Source organism: Gobio gobio (assembly GCF_949357685.1).
Source record: "Gobio gobio genome assembly, chromosome: 17".
NCBI lineage: Eukaryota > Metazoa > Chordata > Actinopteri > Cypriniformes > Gobionidae > Gobio > Gobio gobio.
In genome coordinates this window covers 37,849,861-37,866,214 of record NC_137110.1, presented here as the reverse complement: position 1 = coordinate 37,866,214, position 16,354 = coordinate 37,849,861, and the positions used below count along the sequence as shown (strand labels likewise).

The 16,354-nt window shown below is 37.9% G+C and overlaps 2 protein-coding genes across 3 annotated transcripts in view; one reads left to right on the top strand and one right to left on the bottom strand.

Moving 5' to 3' along the window:
• Window positions 1-10,143, bottom strand: part of gpd2 (glycerol-3-phosphate dehydrogenase 2 (mitochondrial)) — a 37,604-nt gene extending 27,461 nt beyond the window's left edge. The window contains exons 1-6 of one of the 2 annotated variants that reach the window (XR_013818347.1): window positions 10,012-10,125; window positions 8,119-8,223; window positions 4,364-4,535; window positions 3,844-3,968; window positions 2,513-2,610; window positions 1,609-1,772 (exon numbers count right to left, since the gene is read on the bottom strand). Coding sequence is in view for 1 of the 2 variants with exons in the window: in XM_079841542.1 (XP_079697668.1) it covers window positions 1,609-1,772; window positions 2,513-2,610; window positions 3,844-3,968; window positions 4,364-4,535; window positions 8,119-8,217 (658 nt within the window). In the remaining variant the exon portion in view is untranslated. Of the gene's footprint in view, window positions 1-1,608; window positions 1,773-2,512; window positions 2,611-3,843; window positions 3,969-4,363; window positions 4,536-8,118; window positions 8,224-10,011 lie in introns of both variants that reach the window. The other variant, XM_079841542.1, reaches the window with a different exon arrangement.
• A 1,407-nt stretch (window positions 10,144-11,550) lies between these two features.
• nr4a2b (nuclear receptor subfamily 4, group A, member 2b) lies at window positions 11,551-16,045 on the top strand. The gene is made up of 8 exons (XM_079840650.1): window positions 11,551-11,656; window positions 11,949-12,049; window positions 12,305-13,197; window positions 13,839-13,968; window positions 14,074-14,237; window positions 14,367-14,569; window positions 14,664-14,842; window positions 14,931-16,045. Exons 3-8 carry the CDS (start codon window positions 12,307-12,309, stop codon window positions 15,164-15,166), a joined length of 1,803 nt encoding a protein of 600 aa, XP_079696776.1. The 5' UTR covers window positions 11,551-11,656; window positions 11,949-12,049; window positions 12,305-12,306; the 3' UTR covers window positions 15,167-16,045.
• The last annotated feature ends 309 nt before the right edge of the window (window positions 16,046-16,354 follow it).

Below are 16,354 nucleotides of genomic sequence, written 5' to 3'. Positions count from 1 at the left end.
TAATAACTCTAAATTGTCATGAAGACACATGCATTTTCTGTAACGCTGCTTTAAAACAATATGTATTGTGAGAAGCGCTATACAAATAAATGTGAATTGAATTGTAATGAATTGGCTTATTTAAAGAAATGTTTTCAGTCATTCTGTCTATCACATGCTTAGCAAAGGCAATACTCAAAAAGATTTGTATTGTTTTAAAGAGCAAAAAATTATTCCTCTCCTATTTCTCACTGTCATAGTCTTTGCTAGACCCTATTTAGCAGGGGCGTAGCTCTATTCCAGTGAAATTACAAAATGAAATGCAATCAGTAAGCCACTGTTACTGATATGCAACTACTGGCAAACAAATGCAAATAATCATTTATTTTAAAAAGCCAGATTGAAACCCGTAGCCTCTCACAAGAAATAAACCTCTGAAATCAGGGTGTGAATCTATGGGTCGACAGCAATTCGATTCGATACGGCTCAATTCGATTGTTCTTTTAAAGGTCACATATGTAAATAATGAAAAGAGAAAAGCACTATCAACTAGAAGATTGAAATGTTTTATGGAAGCGATGATACCTGTAAAACAGCACTTTTTATCTAACAGCAAGGTTTCCATGCAGGTGAAAGCTTTTTTTTCTCCATTTGTGGCCATATAATGACTTGGGTTTAACTGTGTTCAACCCTGTTTGACTATGTTACGAGACAGATGCCATTAAGTCGTTTAATGTCTTTAAATGTGGCATTATGTGTTATTGTAGTACGCACACTACCATTCAAAAGTTTGGGGTCAGAAAGATTAAAAAAAAAGATCCTTATACTGTTAAAATATATTTTTATTATAAATAAATTGTACTTTTGAACTTTCTATTCATCAAAGAATGATGAAAAAATATGAATTTCCACAAAAATATTAAGCAGAAAGACACTGATGATGATGATAATAATAATAAAAATAATAATAAATGTTTTTAAGCACCAAATCAGCATATTAGAATGATGCGACACTGAAGACTGAAGTAATGCTGAAAATTCAAACAAATAAAAAATAAATTGCATCTTTAAATTGTAATAATATTTCACAATATTACTGTTTTTCTCTATTTTGATCAAATAATTGTAGCCTTGGTGGACATAAGAAATTTAAAAAAACTTTTTTTTAAATCTTACCAACCCAAACGCTTGAACTTTTATAATATAAAATGATTCCCGAAATTAATTCATTTTTAGCATTTTAAATTGATTATTGGCTATAACTATGGAAGCTTGTTTCCGTCACAGAATAAAAAATAAAAAAGGTAATTGCAACGTTTTATCTCACATGTCTGACTTTTTTTTCTCGCTTGCGAGTTTACATCACTTACATCTCATCAGATTCTTTTTCTCTCAGAATTGTGTGATATAAAAACTTGCAATTGTGAGAAAAAATTTCAGAAATCCGAGTGATTGTGAGGTAAAAAGCTGCAATTATCTTTTTAAATGTTTTATTCTGTGACGGAAACAAGCTTCCATAGCTAACAGAGATGAAAAAGAAAAAGAAAATGTGCATAGTTACACCTCGGCTCGGAATATCATATTTCAGATCATACTCAAGACTGAAATCTTAGATTCGTTCCTGCTCACCATCATAATAGACAATGGCTCCCACGAGTTTGTCTTTCTTCAGCATAGGGAAAAGCTCCAGTGCTTTGCTCTTGCTCAGGACATAGCTGCTCTTCAGACAGTGTGATCCGGCAACCAGGTCGTACATTTTAATGCCGGCCCAGTAATACGGCAGCTGCCACCACCTGGTTAGAACATGTCCAGTAACAATAACACACTATTACTCTCGGTTTCTGTTAACAAACATGGCTGATAAAAATGAATTCACCTGCATTCAAATATACAAACAAGGATTTTGTGAGTAAAATTGGTCAAATTGGTTTACCAGCCTGGTCTGTTTGCTGGTCTCAGAACCAGTTCAAGCTGGTTTAAGCATTTTTTTTTTAGCCGGGTTTATTACTAATTCAAATAGATATGGTTGAACATGGGCAGAATTGAATTTGTCCAAGTAGCGCTAAATCATATATAGCACCTTGTGACATTTGTTTTATGTAAAAAAAAATCTGACAGGCAAATGATGTAATCTTGAGGTTTCTCATTTCTGTGACCCTTTCACACTTCTCTGGCTGCTTTAAATATCAGAGCAAGACATAAATGCCACGAGTAATTAGTAATGATGATGGTAAGGACAGGAAGATCCTTTAAAAACCCAGAATGACAAGGGGCAGAGACTGAGGAGGCGAGAGGTTCAGCATTGATCCACGGAATTTCCGAACACCAACTGCTACGGGTGACCATATGAAAGGTTCGATGCCATTTCTGTGAACTTATCAATGTTTTTAAATACAAAAACTGTATTTTATACATCTAGGATGTCTCCTGTGTTTCTCTTTAACGTTCTGCCATGTACGCCCAATATGTCTCTTCCTTTTTTTCAGTTTTTAGTCAGTTTTTATTGACTTTTCTGGTTGTCTGGTTTTCTTACTTGTAAACAGGAAGCATTATAGGTAAAGGTGCAGACAGGTGAGGGGCGATCTCCAGAAGATTGGCACGTTCATGAAGGGCCTCTTTTACCATCATGTACTGAAGGCAGAAATAAATCTGTTAATCAAAATTTCTGGGTCCAGAAGATTCATGTACACATATTTTCAAGGTATATTTGAGGTGTAAATGTATGTAATTTTTGTTGAAGAACAAAACATCAAGGATTCTTCAATTAATGTAAACCACAGATGTCAATTTAGTCATAAATGGAAGAAACGGCTACTCTAAAAACCCATTGGAAATTTTCAAGTTGAATTATCTTCATTTGGCGGCTTTTTACAGCAAAATACTGATGTGTGCAATTAATATAAATATGATCTTATATTTTACTGTCATTATACTTACTATTAAATACTTCAATCAGTGTAATTTTAGTATAATTTAGATATTATTATAGTTTTCCATTTTGGATTAGTTTGAATTTTTTTGATGTTTTTATTTACATGAAATATGTCTGTATAGTTTTTATAGTTTTTTATTTAATTTTGAGTTTAGTACATCAATTTAAAATGAAAATAAGAACTCTTGCTTTGGCAACTAGCTGAAATGAAATAAGTTTTTTGTGCATTTAATTTTTTTAAATTATGGTTTTAGTTTTACTTAAAGCTGCAGTCCGTAACTTTTTGCGCTCTAGCGGTTAATAAACAGAACTGCAAGCGTCTTGCGGAAGAACATTGCAGCCGGAGCTACTTCTGTCTGTTTATGTCTATGGTGTGTCAAGCAGGGACTGTGCTCCTCCGCAGCGGTTCCTACCAGACCAGTCTGAAATAGTCCCAATATAAACACTTATCATAAGTGTACCATAATGATTCAGGGTTAGACAAAAACACGGTTTGGAAAATGGATTCATGTTGTACAATCTCATTATATATTTTTTGTAAATCTTGAACACAAAAAAAGTTACAGACAGCAGCTTTAACTATAATAACCCTGTTTTAAATATCCATTTTAATGCGTTTTTTAAATTTGTCCGACGACCAATTGACTGCAGTCATTTCGAGTTTCAAATCTGAGACTCCTGTTGTTTCCCATTATAATTGACAGCATCATTTTTCATTGTACTGATAATCAGACTTATTGAAATAGTTAATGGTCAAGCTAAGTTTTAGTTATTCATCTTCCACACTGATGCCTCAGATCTGCAGCATCCTACTAAATGTTTGTGCTTCTCTCTGTCTGATAGTTGCTCAAAATGTCACAGTGGTGGCGTAAGCGGCCTCGCAATCTTTCTTCTAAATATTAGGGGCAAATAGGGAAAAATGGGGCCTTCACCTGCTCATAATCTAGTTTCATGATGGCTTTCTGCAGATAGCGGACTCCTCCGTGAATGAGCTTGGTGCTTCTGCTGCTGGTGCCCGATGAAAAATCGCTCCGTTCTACCAGGGCGGTCTTCAGATCTGGACGAGGGGGCAGAAAGACAAGTAAGGAACGGATTAGACAATGCACTGGCATTTTAAGACATTATGGTGCCAAATATTTAGACTGCAGCTGCTGTCATTTACATATGGCTTTCTCCACTTTCTGTAAAATCACAACATGCTTATTGCACCCAGGCACATTCTGTCTGGCCTCCAGAGCATCAACATCTAATGAGAATAAAGCATCTTTGCAAAATCCAATATAAATCATCACCTTTAAAAAAAACCCTATAAAACAATAACCTAAATAACACTAAAAATGCATTTGGATCAATTTATTATTGGATTAAAACTGAACTTCACAATAAACACACTCATGCAAAGTTAATATAAGTATAGTAAATATTGCAAAACTTTGTCCAAAAAGTACATACTTCGTGTGACTGCATCTAAGGCACATCCTGAGCCTGTGGCTCCGCCACCCACCACCAAGACGTCAAACTCCTCTGTGTTTCGTAGTGCTGAAAGTTGCTCCTCTCGTGTTGGGAGAGCATCTTTAAACGGCACCTTTAGCTCGCCCTGCGCCTCAACATATGCTATCCGGGCCTGAACACATCCAGCAGGTACAAAACAAAAACAGAACATTGTGACAATGCGGTCAAATGCATAACAATAGGTTTTAGGCCAGAATTGACATTCTAGTAGTTTTACTGTGCAACTGCATGTAAAATTACAGTCTCTCACAATTCTAGATTCTTTCAATAATTTCTTTTTTTCTGGATTGATCTTTAAAATAATAATAATTAGACAAGTTTAATTAGATTAATTAAACAAGACAATTAAACAGATGTCTATAAATGTACTAGTGAAACTCTGAACATGCACTTTCATAATGATCACCCCACATCAAGTCAACATAAAAGATATTTCAGGAAACATTTTGTTAGTCACCATGCAGAGAGAGGGGAATTAAGTGGGATGCATTATTGGTAATGTCAAATTAGTGTTGGGTTATCAGAGTTCTAGTTCAGTTCACATCTAGGTGTCAGTTCTAGTTTTACTTTTAAGAAAGTTAAAAACATTCAAATTAGCATTCATGACATGGTCACTCTTTATGGCAATTTGCACTGTGACCTTTCATATCATAACAGACAACAATGTGATATTTTATCCTTATGCTTAGCTTGATATGAGTTTAACTATTTTAACTCTCAAAATACAACTGCTATTTTCAATACTTCTCCTCATCAGTAAAAGAAAATGTGTCACACTTTAGTTTGAGAAACTTTTGCCTCAATAAACTCCTAATTTATTAGGTATGGGATAGGATTAAAGGCTGTTTATTACTTATAAAGCACATATTAATGCCTTATTCTGCATGACCACATCACCTTAAAGGGCTAGTTCACCCAAAAATGAAGATTGTGTCATCATTTACTCACCCTCAAGTTGTTCCAAACCTGTATGGATTTCTGTTGTGTTCTGTCTTCTGCTGAACACAAAAGAAGATATTTTGAAGAATGTCAGTAACCATACAATTGATGGGCCCCATAGACTTCTATAGTAATTTTTTCAATGGCGCCCATCAACTCTTTGGTTACCCATATTCTTCAAAAAAATCTTCTTTTGTGTTCAGCAGAAGACTGAAATTCATACAGGTTTGGAACAACTTGAGGGTGAGTAAATTATGACAGAATTTTATTTTTTTGGGTGAACTATCCCTTTAAGGGAGAATATGGTTATGCAGAATAAATGGTAAAATGGTGAATATACAGCGCTTTTAACAGACCCATGGCCACCAAAGCGCTTTACATATTGCCTCACATTCACCCATTCATTCATTCAGAATAAGGCATTAATATGTGCTTTATAAGTACTAATAAACAGCCAATATGCTAGTAATATGCAAGCTAATAAGCCACTAGTTAATAGTGAGAATTGGTCCCCAAACTAAAGTGTTAACAAAAATTTGAAGTGTTTTTGTAAAGTCAAAAATTGTGAATGAACAGCTGCCAATCTATCAATATATCAGACGTAAAATTCCAGTGCAGAGAAAACGAGCCTGGGTGAAGCTATAGGTGTCGAGGGTTTTAGCCATGATGAAACGTTTTATTCATTTTTTCGTTAGCATTTGGCCTAAATGATTACATCAATCTGCCCCCAAAAGCCTGTAAGGTCCATTTGACTTGCAAATGACCAAATGAGCCCAGACATTTGCAATTTAGACAGTAATAGCATGTAAAAACAAGATTCAGTAATTAGTGTCTATTTCCAAGGACAGACATATTTAAAACATCCGCACACTATTAAGAGAGGCTGTCCTGCAATCAGGACAAGTGCATGACGGAAACAGAGAATTTCATGCAAATACGCAATCGGCCACCGCAGAGTGATACTTCAGCCAGAGTGTAACAGTGCCCTTGCCATAGAGGAGACAAACAGGCACTCACTAACACACACACGCTCAGCAAATTAACATCACAATCCCAAAGATTAGCATCTGCCACATGCATGATTGCAAGCAATTTTTGAAAGAAGATTCATTCTTTCTCTTTTGACTTTTGCTTACCCATTTAGGCTGCAATGAGATGACACAAGGGATAAATAAACATAAATAAATGGAAAAACAAAAGAACAAAAGTTTGTGTCAGTGAAACTTGATGCAGATGTGACATGAAGGTATGGAAGCTTGTTTCCGCCACAGAATAAAAAAGGTAATCGGCACCTTTTTATCTTACAAGTCTGACTTTTTTCTCAGAATTGCGTGATATAAACTCGCAATTGCAAGTTATAAGTCCGAATTATTTTTTTAATAAACTTTTTCTTTTTTCCCCTTCCACTTTATAACTCTCAATTGCGACTTTATATCTGAGAAAGTCCGAATTGCGAGTTTATATCTTGCAATTGTGACATTATAACTCGCAATTACGAGTTTATATCTTGCAGTTCTGAGCAAAAAAAGTCTGAATTGCAAGATAAAAAGTCGCAATTATCTTTGAAATTGTTTTATTCCGTGGCGGAAACAAGCTTCCACACGAAGGTGATCTGATTGACTGCTAATAAAGTCGTTCGTGTTGGTGACATCTGAGAAAAAAAATCTCTGCAAATCATATCAGTAAATTGAATAAACACAGAGTAACCTAGATGGTTAGGGAAAATATCTAAGTTCAAGATCTCCCATAAATGTTTTTTGGACCAAATTAATCGTGGAGTGACAATCTCCATGGAAACCACGTCCTTGAAAGTGCATAATTCTCTCGCTCCCTGGAGTTTCATTGGGATTGGAACAGTTGAGATGCAAGATAATGGACAAAATGGGCTTGGGAAGATTTAAATAAATGATGAGAGAGAAAATCAGGACTCCCATTGCTCTTCAAGGGTCTGTCTTTTTTTCTTCATTTGTTTCAGAAAGCCTTGTTGATTATCTTAATCTACTTGACCTTCCGTTATTTGGTATAGCGTCTAAACAGACAAGACCCCTGGGGTTCTTACTAGTTTAAATACAGACAGAACATGGTGTGTGACACACTCCCTGATGGCTTGAATGGGGATCAGATTGTTCATGATTACATATTCAAGAGAGATCCTTTAAACAATGTGTGTATCACTGTTCAAGTGTAATCTCCCTTTAGCAAACAAAACCTGATTTTAACACGGTAGTCTACCCTAGAGAGAGAACAGGGTAAGTTTGGAGACTCGAGGCAATACCTAAAGGTGCGAATGAGATTTGTAAATGTATCTGGATTTGCTAGGTTTAATCTTAATAAGATTATTCGCACTCATTCATGAAATCTGTTCTGTGCGGTTGTTGACCACATGAAAACATGAATAAGCCTTCTTTAATTATAAATAGGTAATAGTTATAAATAGATATAAATTGATACAAAATACAGGGCCTGAGTTGTACTGTCCTATGTGAGCCGATTAAGCTGTATCTTTAAGGTCATGTAAACAATACAGAGAGCACATTCCTGAGTCAGGACAAGACATGCTGTTGTACAGATGGGTGTGAACAGCTGCGCTCTGTGTATTCTGCACTATAACCTGTAGGAGTCACTGTATGGATGTGAAATGTGAAAACAAAATTCTTGGTATTTGTCAAAAGAATTGGCCAATTTAGTTTTACATTCAGATGGTATAAGACAGACTCCAAGCAACAACATGGATGCTGTTTACTGTAAATATATACCTGATTCTTCCTGTATTCAAAGAACTGTGATAGGCTGATGGCTGTTGCTACAGCTCCGCCCCCTATTAGGGCTCCTTTCACTGCCTTTCTGAAAGCCATTGATCCCTGAAACAGATTTAGAAGATTCATGAATAAATGATTTTCGAAACATCCAAAAAAAAGATATATGTTTATTTGTCTAATTCCTGTTTAGTCTGTTATACAGCAGAACTGCACAGATAAACCAGCAGTAAGACGTTTTTGTTGCACAATGTAGTGTATATGAACAAATTATTACGACAAATGTAATTTCCATTTATGCAGTTTAAGCAAAAACATAAGGATGCTTATATTGAATGAAAATACTATATCATAAATTTTTTGCTAATATGCTAATATGTCTGCCTCCTCTCTGGTGTCTTGAAATTAAACTTAATTAACTAAAAAGGGCAATTATCAAATACATTTTTAAATATAACACAGCATAATAGAAATATATACAGTCAAACAAACATTTATTTCGAGACCTTCAACATTTTCTCACATTATCACAGTTTATCCGCTATAGTTTAGAAAATGGTAATAAAATATGACAAGAACTGTGTGAGAACAAATTCATCTTGATAATATCAGATACCTTTGATAGAAAGGTATGTAATGGATTACAATCAACCAGCTGTCAGCTGTTAAATTTAAGTACACAATTAGATAATACCAGTTTAGGTCAACCAATGACCAAGCAAAGCTTAATTTTTGTTCAGTCTGTGGTGTAAAAGGTTGCATTAGAAAAACACTTACACAAAGCATGGTCCGGTCAAAGTGCCTGAATAATTTTGATTCCAATTTTTAAATAAATTTTACTAGTATGAAGAATCTTTGGGTATAATATGTCACAGTTTACTTTATTTTGCTATCCTCACTTAGATTAACTATAGTGTCCAGCACCCACTAGTAAAAATGATATCTGGTGTCTGAATAATGTTCGGTTTGACTGTATAATATATAGACATATATAAACTGTATTTCTGGTAATGAGGGGGCATATACATTGTATAAATCAGCCATATTGAGAAACTAAAAACAAAGCACTGACTTCCCTGTCACAATCACTGACCTTGGCATGATGTAATAAAACAAACCCATAACAGTTGGTCAGAATCTCCCCAGAAGTTTGTGTCAAACTCACAAATGTCAGCTTTCCAAGTCCAGTTTGTGTAAATGACTACTGTATGAATCCTAGAACTGACAGGTTCTGCTGAAGGTCAAAGTAAAGCTATAATATCTCGACCTAATGCTCCGGGTAGGGATGCAAGTCATGTCACTACATGATACTAGAGGAAGTGAGTGAGTCATTTTTACTACACTGTTTGAATTCACGCCTGTCCCGCATGGCTCGTTTATGGCCAACCATGTGCAAGGCACAGAGAGGAGCCACAATGTCTGAGAGGGATCTTACAGGTTATTGTTTTACCAGTTCGTGTACAAGAATCAAATGAATATGAGAGCAGGCTTGAGTGTGAACATGTAGGCTGATTCTGGCCTTCATCAAATCATTTTCACTTAATTAGAAACAACAGAACAGTTGCCTTTAGGCACAAATATTAAAGTCAACAGTGATGAATACAGACTCGTGTAATCCATCCCGTCCATCACATGAACCCACATTAACATCGCGTTAAATCATCCACGATCGAATTCGTTGCAAATACATTGTGAGATAACATAAAGCAAAGCCTACAGCTATGAAATGTACTCATGATAAAGCATTGTGTAACGCAAATATTTTAATAATAGACACACTATGGGATGGAGCAACAGTGGGTGGCTCGCATCCAAGAATAGACCGGACAGACTCGACGAACGACGTCAAATAATAACACGAATAGTATGGCGAGACCCCTGGTTTTTACTTACTGATTTTGGCGACGGTGATGATGATGATTTCTAAAAAGGAAAATCATGGACAGTGAAGGTATCAACTGTGATGTTACAATGTTACTTATTCAGGAATCCAGGAAGTACAATGACAGGAAGTATTTGACAGACAGGCGAATGGACGAATCAGTTTAGAGGATTCTCAGCTCTCGTCCAATCATATTTAGGAAGGCGTTTGCATGCGTCTAATTGTTAGACGCACTAAGAATAGAAAGGCGTTTGGTTAGACCATCTTTTATGAAAAAGGGAAGGTGCACAAACACACCCAGTTAAACAGTAGGATTTAACGACCCATTGGATTTAGACAACATGCATTGCTATAACATATATATCCGAGAACAATTTGTTTCTCAGTTGTGTAGCCTACATTTAGCCTACTTTCTCTATTATGACATGTTAAACACGAATGTGGCACTATATGTAGGACTGCGTGCATTTTGGAATGTTTTCAAATTCTTTCTTTTTTTCCAGAGGGTTTTTCGCCAGGCTTTTTTTTAATATATCGTGTCAGTTACACAGGTGAGACTTTCAGCCTAAAAAAGTTGAGCGCGACCGCATTCAGGCGTCATGGAGTTGGAAGCTGCTGACGTTGCGATGACGCAGCTCGCTTCAGTCCAAACAAAGTTGCCTCTGTTACAGCGGGATTCCCTTCTCACAATGGAAAGCCTTCACCGCTCAGAGAGAGCAATGGAATCAGATGAAACACATCCTAATCTATTGAAACTTTCCCCAAGCATGATGCAGGTAGCAAACAGACATGGCGTCACTATTTTGAATCAGTTTCTAGTCCTGCATCCTTAGATTCAAAGGGTAATAATACGATTTTGTTTTAATGCAAAGTATTTATGCCATATCTTTTTCACCTTATAAAAATATATAATTTGGTTTACTTTAATCTTTTTGTTTATTAGGACTCATTTAACCTATGGATTTTCCCCGCGCCTATACTCGCAAAAAGAATATTGCAACAGTAGTTCTGCACCCTTTTATGTATTTTATTTATTTTTACACCATTTTATTATTTTTTTTTAATTGAATTCTTAATTTGTGGTTTTCATTTCAGGTGTGCTGAAAGAAGAACATTTCATTTGCCACCAATCATCGCTGAAAGCCTTTATGAATTTGATCAAAAATTCGTCTTAAAAATAAAGTCTTTGATTTGTTATGCTCACTGGCGATTCCCAAAATAGTAGTATTCTACACACAAAAAATCCAGTTCATTGCTTTAAAAACCGTGAGATCTGATCTCTTGTAGGTGGTTTCTATATTTGGAAATGATTTTGCGCAACAGACAATGTGTAGGAAATTCAACTCATTTGACCCAGTGGACAGCCCCGCATATGCAAACGCGCAGACGGTTGAATTGCGCACCGTGCGCAATGAGCGCGCCGAAGAACAGTCCCTCTGTCCAGTGATCAGCTCGCGTCAAGAGTTGACGCGCCTGACGTCACGCCCTCTTTGCACGTGGGCTGTGGCATTCAGAGTTCTCATAAACAAAGGCACATTGCGCTCGGGCTCCAGTCTTCGGGTGCAGTCGAAGGAGTAAGGTGCGCAAAGGCTCTACATGCAAACGGAACTTCTATCAACAAGAGCAGCTACATGGATACATAATTTGCAATTTGAGGTATGTAACAGAGAATAGATCATGATGTTTTTCCACCAATAAACTATTTTAAATGCTTTTCAGAATTTGTGGCAAGATTGTAAAGCAATACATCTAGCATAAATACATGACCTATTCTTAACTTTTAAAAAACAGCCGTTAATTTTAGTTTGCACACTTAAAAATAGTCATTTTAATCTTGCTAGTACGGTTAAGGTAGATTTTCAAAGTTGAAATGCTTAGAGCGTTAGATATATGTTGATCTTAATACTTGGAAGAAAAAAATATAAATGATAAAATATTTCTTTCCCAGAAAAGCAAACGAACGGAGAGACACGCTCTGACATCAACCTGTGCAAGATCCCTGACTTCAGAGATTGTTCCACGAGAGATAAAAGTAGCAGGTGCGCGGAGGTAAACTGAAGCAGGCCATGGAAATGCATGTCACAAAGTTTGCATACATACTTTCCGATGGAAAGTCGAGCGTTTCAATGTCTACATCTTATAAGGTTACACATAAATATAATTTATCATTTTAAAAGTAAATATGTACAATGTATTTGCATTTTAATAGACACTTGTTTCCAAAAGTGTTAAACTAAACATTTGAACAAATATCATGCACCCTGTCAGAGAAAGCCATTACAATTGAGTTCTCTAACACTGCAGCCATGCCCTGCGTCCAGGCTCAGTATGGGACATCACCTCCAGGAGCCAGCCCTGCATCTCAGAGTTACAGCTACAACACCACGGGAGAGTACAACTGCGACTTCCTAACACCGGAGTTTGTCAAGTTTAGCATGGACCTGACTAACGCAGAGATAGCTGTCACTTCCTCGCTCCCCAGTTTCAGCACCTTTGTGGACACCTACAGTTCCAGCTACGACGTGAAGCCTCCCTGCCTCTACCAAATGTCCCACTCTGGGGATCAGCTGTCCATCAAGGTGGAGGAGATACCCGCACACAGCTACCATCATCATCATCAGCAGCAGCAGCAGCAGCAGCAGCAGCATCATCATCATCATCAGCCGCACCAGGCTGAGGAGAGCATACCCCAAACCGGACCTATATACTATAAACCATCCTCCCCAAACATCTCCCAATCGCCCAGTTTCCCAGCGCCTCCACACCACACGTGGGAAGACAGCGGGTCCCTTCACAGCTTTCATCAGAACTACCTTGCGACATCACACATGATAGAACAGCAGCGGAAAAACGCGATGTCTCGGTTGTTCTCGTTCAAGCAGTCTCCTGTTGACACGCCGATGTCAAGCTGCCAGATGCGCTTCGATGGATCTCTGCACGTGTCCATGGGCCCGGACACCCCGGGTGCGCATCGTGCGCTGGACAGTTTTGGTTTACCGGGACCTCCGAGGAAACAGCACGCTGTGGGTTTACCCCATTCCCTTAACGTCGGACATCCATTACTGGAAAGCCCGGTGGCCTCACCCCAGGCAAGAGGATCTCCGTCCAGCGAGGGTTTGTGCGCTGTGTGCGGAGACAACGCCGCCTGCCAGCACTACGGAGTGCGCACATGCGAGGGGTGCAAAGGATTCTTCAAGGTACAAGTTTATCACTAATTACTGCAAGTCTTTTAACCAAATTAGAGGCGTAATCCCTTTGGGTTTATTTTGCGCAAGAGTAAATGATTGTAGTTCATGGATAACATTTGCAGGGTCTGAACCTGTAACCTTTTGGTTTCCAGCCCAACTAGAGATTTGAACACGGTTTAGGACTGGTCTACAGTATAGCCCTAATTATCTTAGTTGTATTGATTTGACCCGATATGCACCCAGGGACACCTCCGTTCATCTCCGCAACCATTACTTTCATCTAGAATTAAATTGGTTTGTGCCGAGAGTCGAATCGCGCCTAACGGAGCGTAACGGAACTCCCAGCGGTGACATTAAGACAGCTCTTTATGTCACCATCGTGATAGAATAATCTCGCTAATCCGACAAGAGGGGTCGCGGAGGGAGCGTCGGGGGACCCCAAATTATGGCTGCCCACGGATCTGTATTTACCGAATGTCTGCTTTGTCCGGCCCTTGAATGTATTACGCAGCTTTGGGTTGGAGTGCAGGGTTTGAGTGTCCTATTGTTTTGTAACTTCACACCGTGATTGCAGTTCAAGTTGTTGCCATGCGAATTGAGTAGATTTACATGCAATTAATACGCCGAATACATGTGCTGTTCCTTTCTAGCGCACGGTGCAGAAAAACGCCAAATACGTTTGTCTGGCAAACAAAAACTGTCCTGTGGATAAAAGGCGGCGAAATCGATGCCAGTATTGCCGTTTTCAAAAGTGCCTGGTCGTGGGGATGGTAAAGGAAGGTAACGTCAAGCACCTTTTCTGTTTTAATTTGTATGTGGTGTAGCTAATTATCTGGTTTCATTTTGTGGTGCAGTGTTTATAACCCTTTTTTTTTTTTTTTACAGTTGTGAGAACAGCCAGTTTAAAAGGTCGAAGAGGTCGCCTCCCCTCCAAACCTAAAAGTCCCCAGGACATCCCTGTCCCTATGACACCCGTCAATCTCCTGAACGCCCTAGTGAGAGCGCATTTAGACTCCAACCCCTCTATGGCCCGGCTGGACTACTCAAAGGTGAGCATGTGCACAATATTAAGCTTTAATGCGCAATGGAAAAATGTGAGCACAAAAAAGTTGCCTTTGCTAATAAACTGTTTTATGGAGGAATATTTACATTTTTACATGTATTGTATTAAAACCTAGTTTCAGACGAGTCCAGAGTATCAGGGTGGAGGAGACGAATCTCTGCACATTCAGCAGTTCTACGATCTACTCACTGCTTCAATGAGCATCATTCGCGGATGGGCCGAAAAAATCCCCGGGTTTACAGACCTTCCCAAATGCGACCAGGAACTGCTTTTCGAGTCGGCCTTCCTTGAACTTTTTGTGCTGCGGCTGGCTTACAGGTAAGCATGCATCATGAATTGAACATAACTCTCTGTTTTATATGGATAGCTACTTTACAAAAGACAAATCATCTCTTTGGCCATTTTTTTCCAGATCTAACCTGGCAGAGGACAAACTTATTTTTTGCAATGGAGTGGTTTTACACAAGTTGCAGTGTGTGCGAGGCTTTGGGGAGTGGATCGACTCTATTGTCGAGTTTTCTTCCAACCTTCTGAGCATGAGCATAGACGTCTCTGCCTTCTCCTGCATAGCCGCTCTCACCATAGTAACAGGTAAGACATGTCTGACCTTTTCCAAGTGATGCACAGAATACAGCATGCTTCAGACCTCTGACGGGTTGTTGTTTTTTTGTCCCCGCAGAGAGACACGGACTGAAAGAGCCCAAGAAAACAGAAGAACTTCAAAACAAGCTAATAAACTGTCTGAAGGACCAGGTGTCCTGCAGTGGTGAATTGTCTAAACTGTTGGAGAAGCTGCCGGAGGTGCGCGCGCTGTGCACGCAGGGACTGCAGCGCATCTTTTACTTGAAACTGGAGGATTTGGTTCCCACGCCTGCGATCATTGACAAACTTTTTCATGATACTCTGCCGTTCTGAACAATCCACTGAACGGCGACAAGTTCATAAGACTTTCGTGATGCCTCGATGTGTCGGACATGAAGAAATGAAATTTGGCGGATGGTATTGTTTATGTTGGAGCACGGCTGCCTGGGACAGTTCTGTTCAAGATAACCGCGGAGGAAATAATATCGATAGATTATTCAGATATTCAAACCACTGAGGATAAAATATTGTGGCGAGAAAAGGACTCTTCTTATGCTTGTTTAAAGTGTATTCATACTGAAAAAATGCGGCGTGGTGGAAATGTATTTGTATTGTTACGCGTCATATTGTTTCTGTTACCTGCAAAGCATTTATATACAACTTCACACGTGTCATGCAAGATGTAGCCTAATGATTTAAGAGATCAAAATCATTTCGACTGGTACTTTAACCACTAGCTAATTCTGCATTATAGTATAGAGATTGTACTGAGTGCACAAGAGAGATTTTTAAAAACATTTCAGACTTCAGAATGGATACAAACATATATAGCACGTTTTTTGTGTTTATTATTTTGAGTAGTGAATTATATTGTTATTAAGACACGAATCGCCTTTTTACAGTTCAGAAAGTATGCATGGAATTCATTATAAGCTATTAACTTTCTCCAGCACTTTGTATTAATTTCATATTGAAATAACGTCCATGAGGTTTACGTGCAACTGGTTTCAAATTCTTAACATTATGCTTATATATTTCAGATCATTGTTTTCTATGATGTTATATGGATTTTGCACTGCATTCTATGTTAAGCTTCTCTCATCTAGTGTATTGCTGAATAAACCTAACTATTATATATTTTCTCTCGTTTTGTCAATAAGATTTAGACTTTCGATGTAGGCTACATGTTCTATTAAAATTTTCGAATTTGCGTATGAACGTTTTTGAAAGGTTTCTCATTCTATTAAAGTAGACTATTCACCATTAATTCCTGAAACGAAGAAAAAAAAAACACACACTTTCGGAGGCGATATTTGTATGGGCAGCATTTCTTTAGAAGATTTACGATTAAATGAGGAGGAAAACTTGAAATTGTCTTGTGAATTATTTTCGAATGAAATGCCCCCCTAATGTAAAAAACAAACAAAAAAAAACATTCAATAAAAGACCGTGCATTACCTTAATTATTTACGAATGAAAAAGCATTTCAAATGCTAGGTTGTAGAAATACATTGATGACCG

Bases quoted from the DNA above. Each gene is read 5' to 3' on its own strand.
- nr4a2b (XM_079840650.1), top strand. From the start codon at position 12,307: ATGCCCTGCGTCCAGGCTCAGTATGGGACATCACCTCCAGGAGCCAGC. The intron at 14,238-14,366 runs GTGAGCATGTGC...ATTAAAACCTAG, and splicing joins CCCGGCTGGACTACTCAAAG to TTTCAGACGAGTCCAGAGTA. The intron at 14,570-14,663 runs GTAAGCATGCAT...ATTTTTTTCCAG, and splicing joins GTGCTGCGGCTGGCTTACAG to ATCTAACCTGGCAGAGGACA.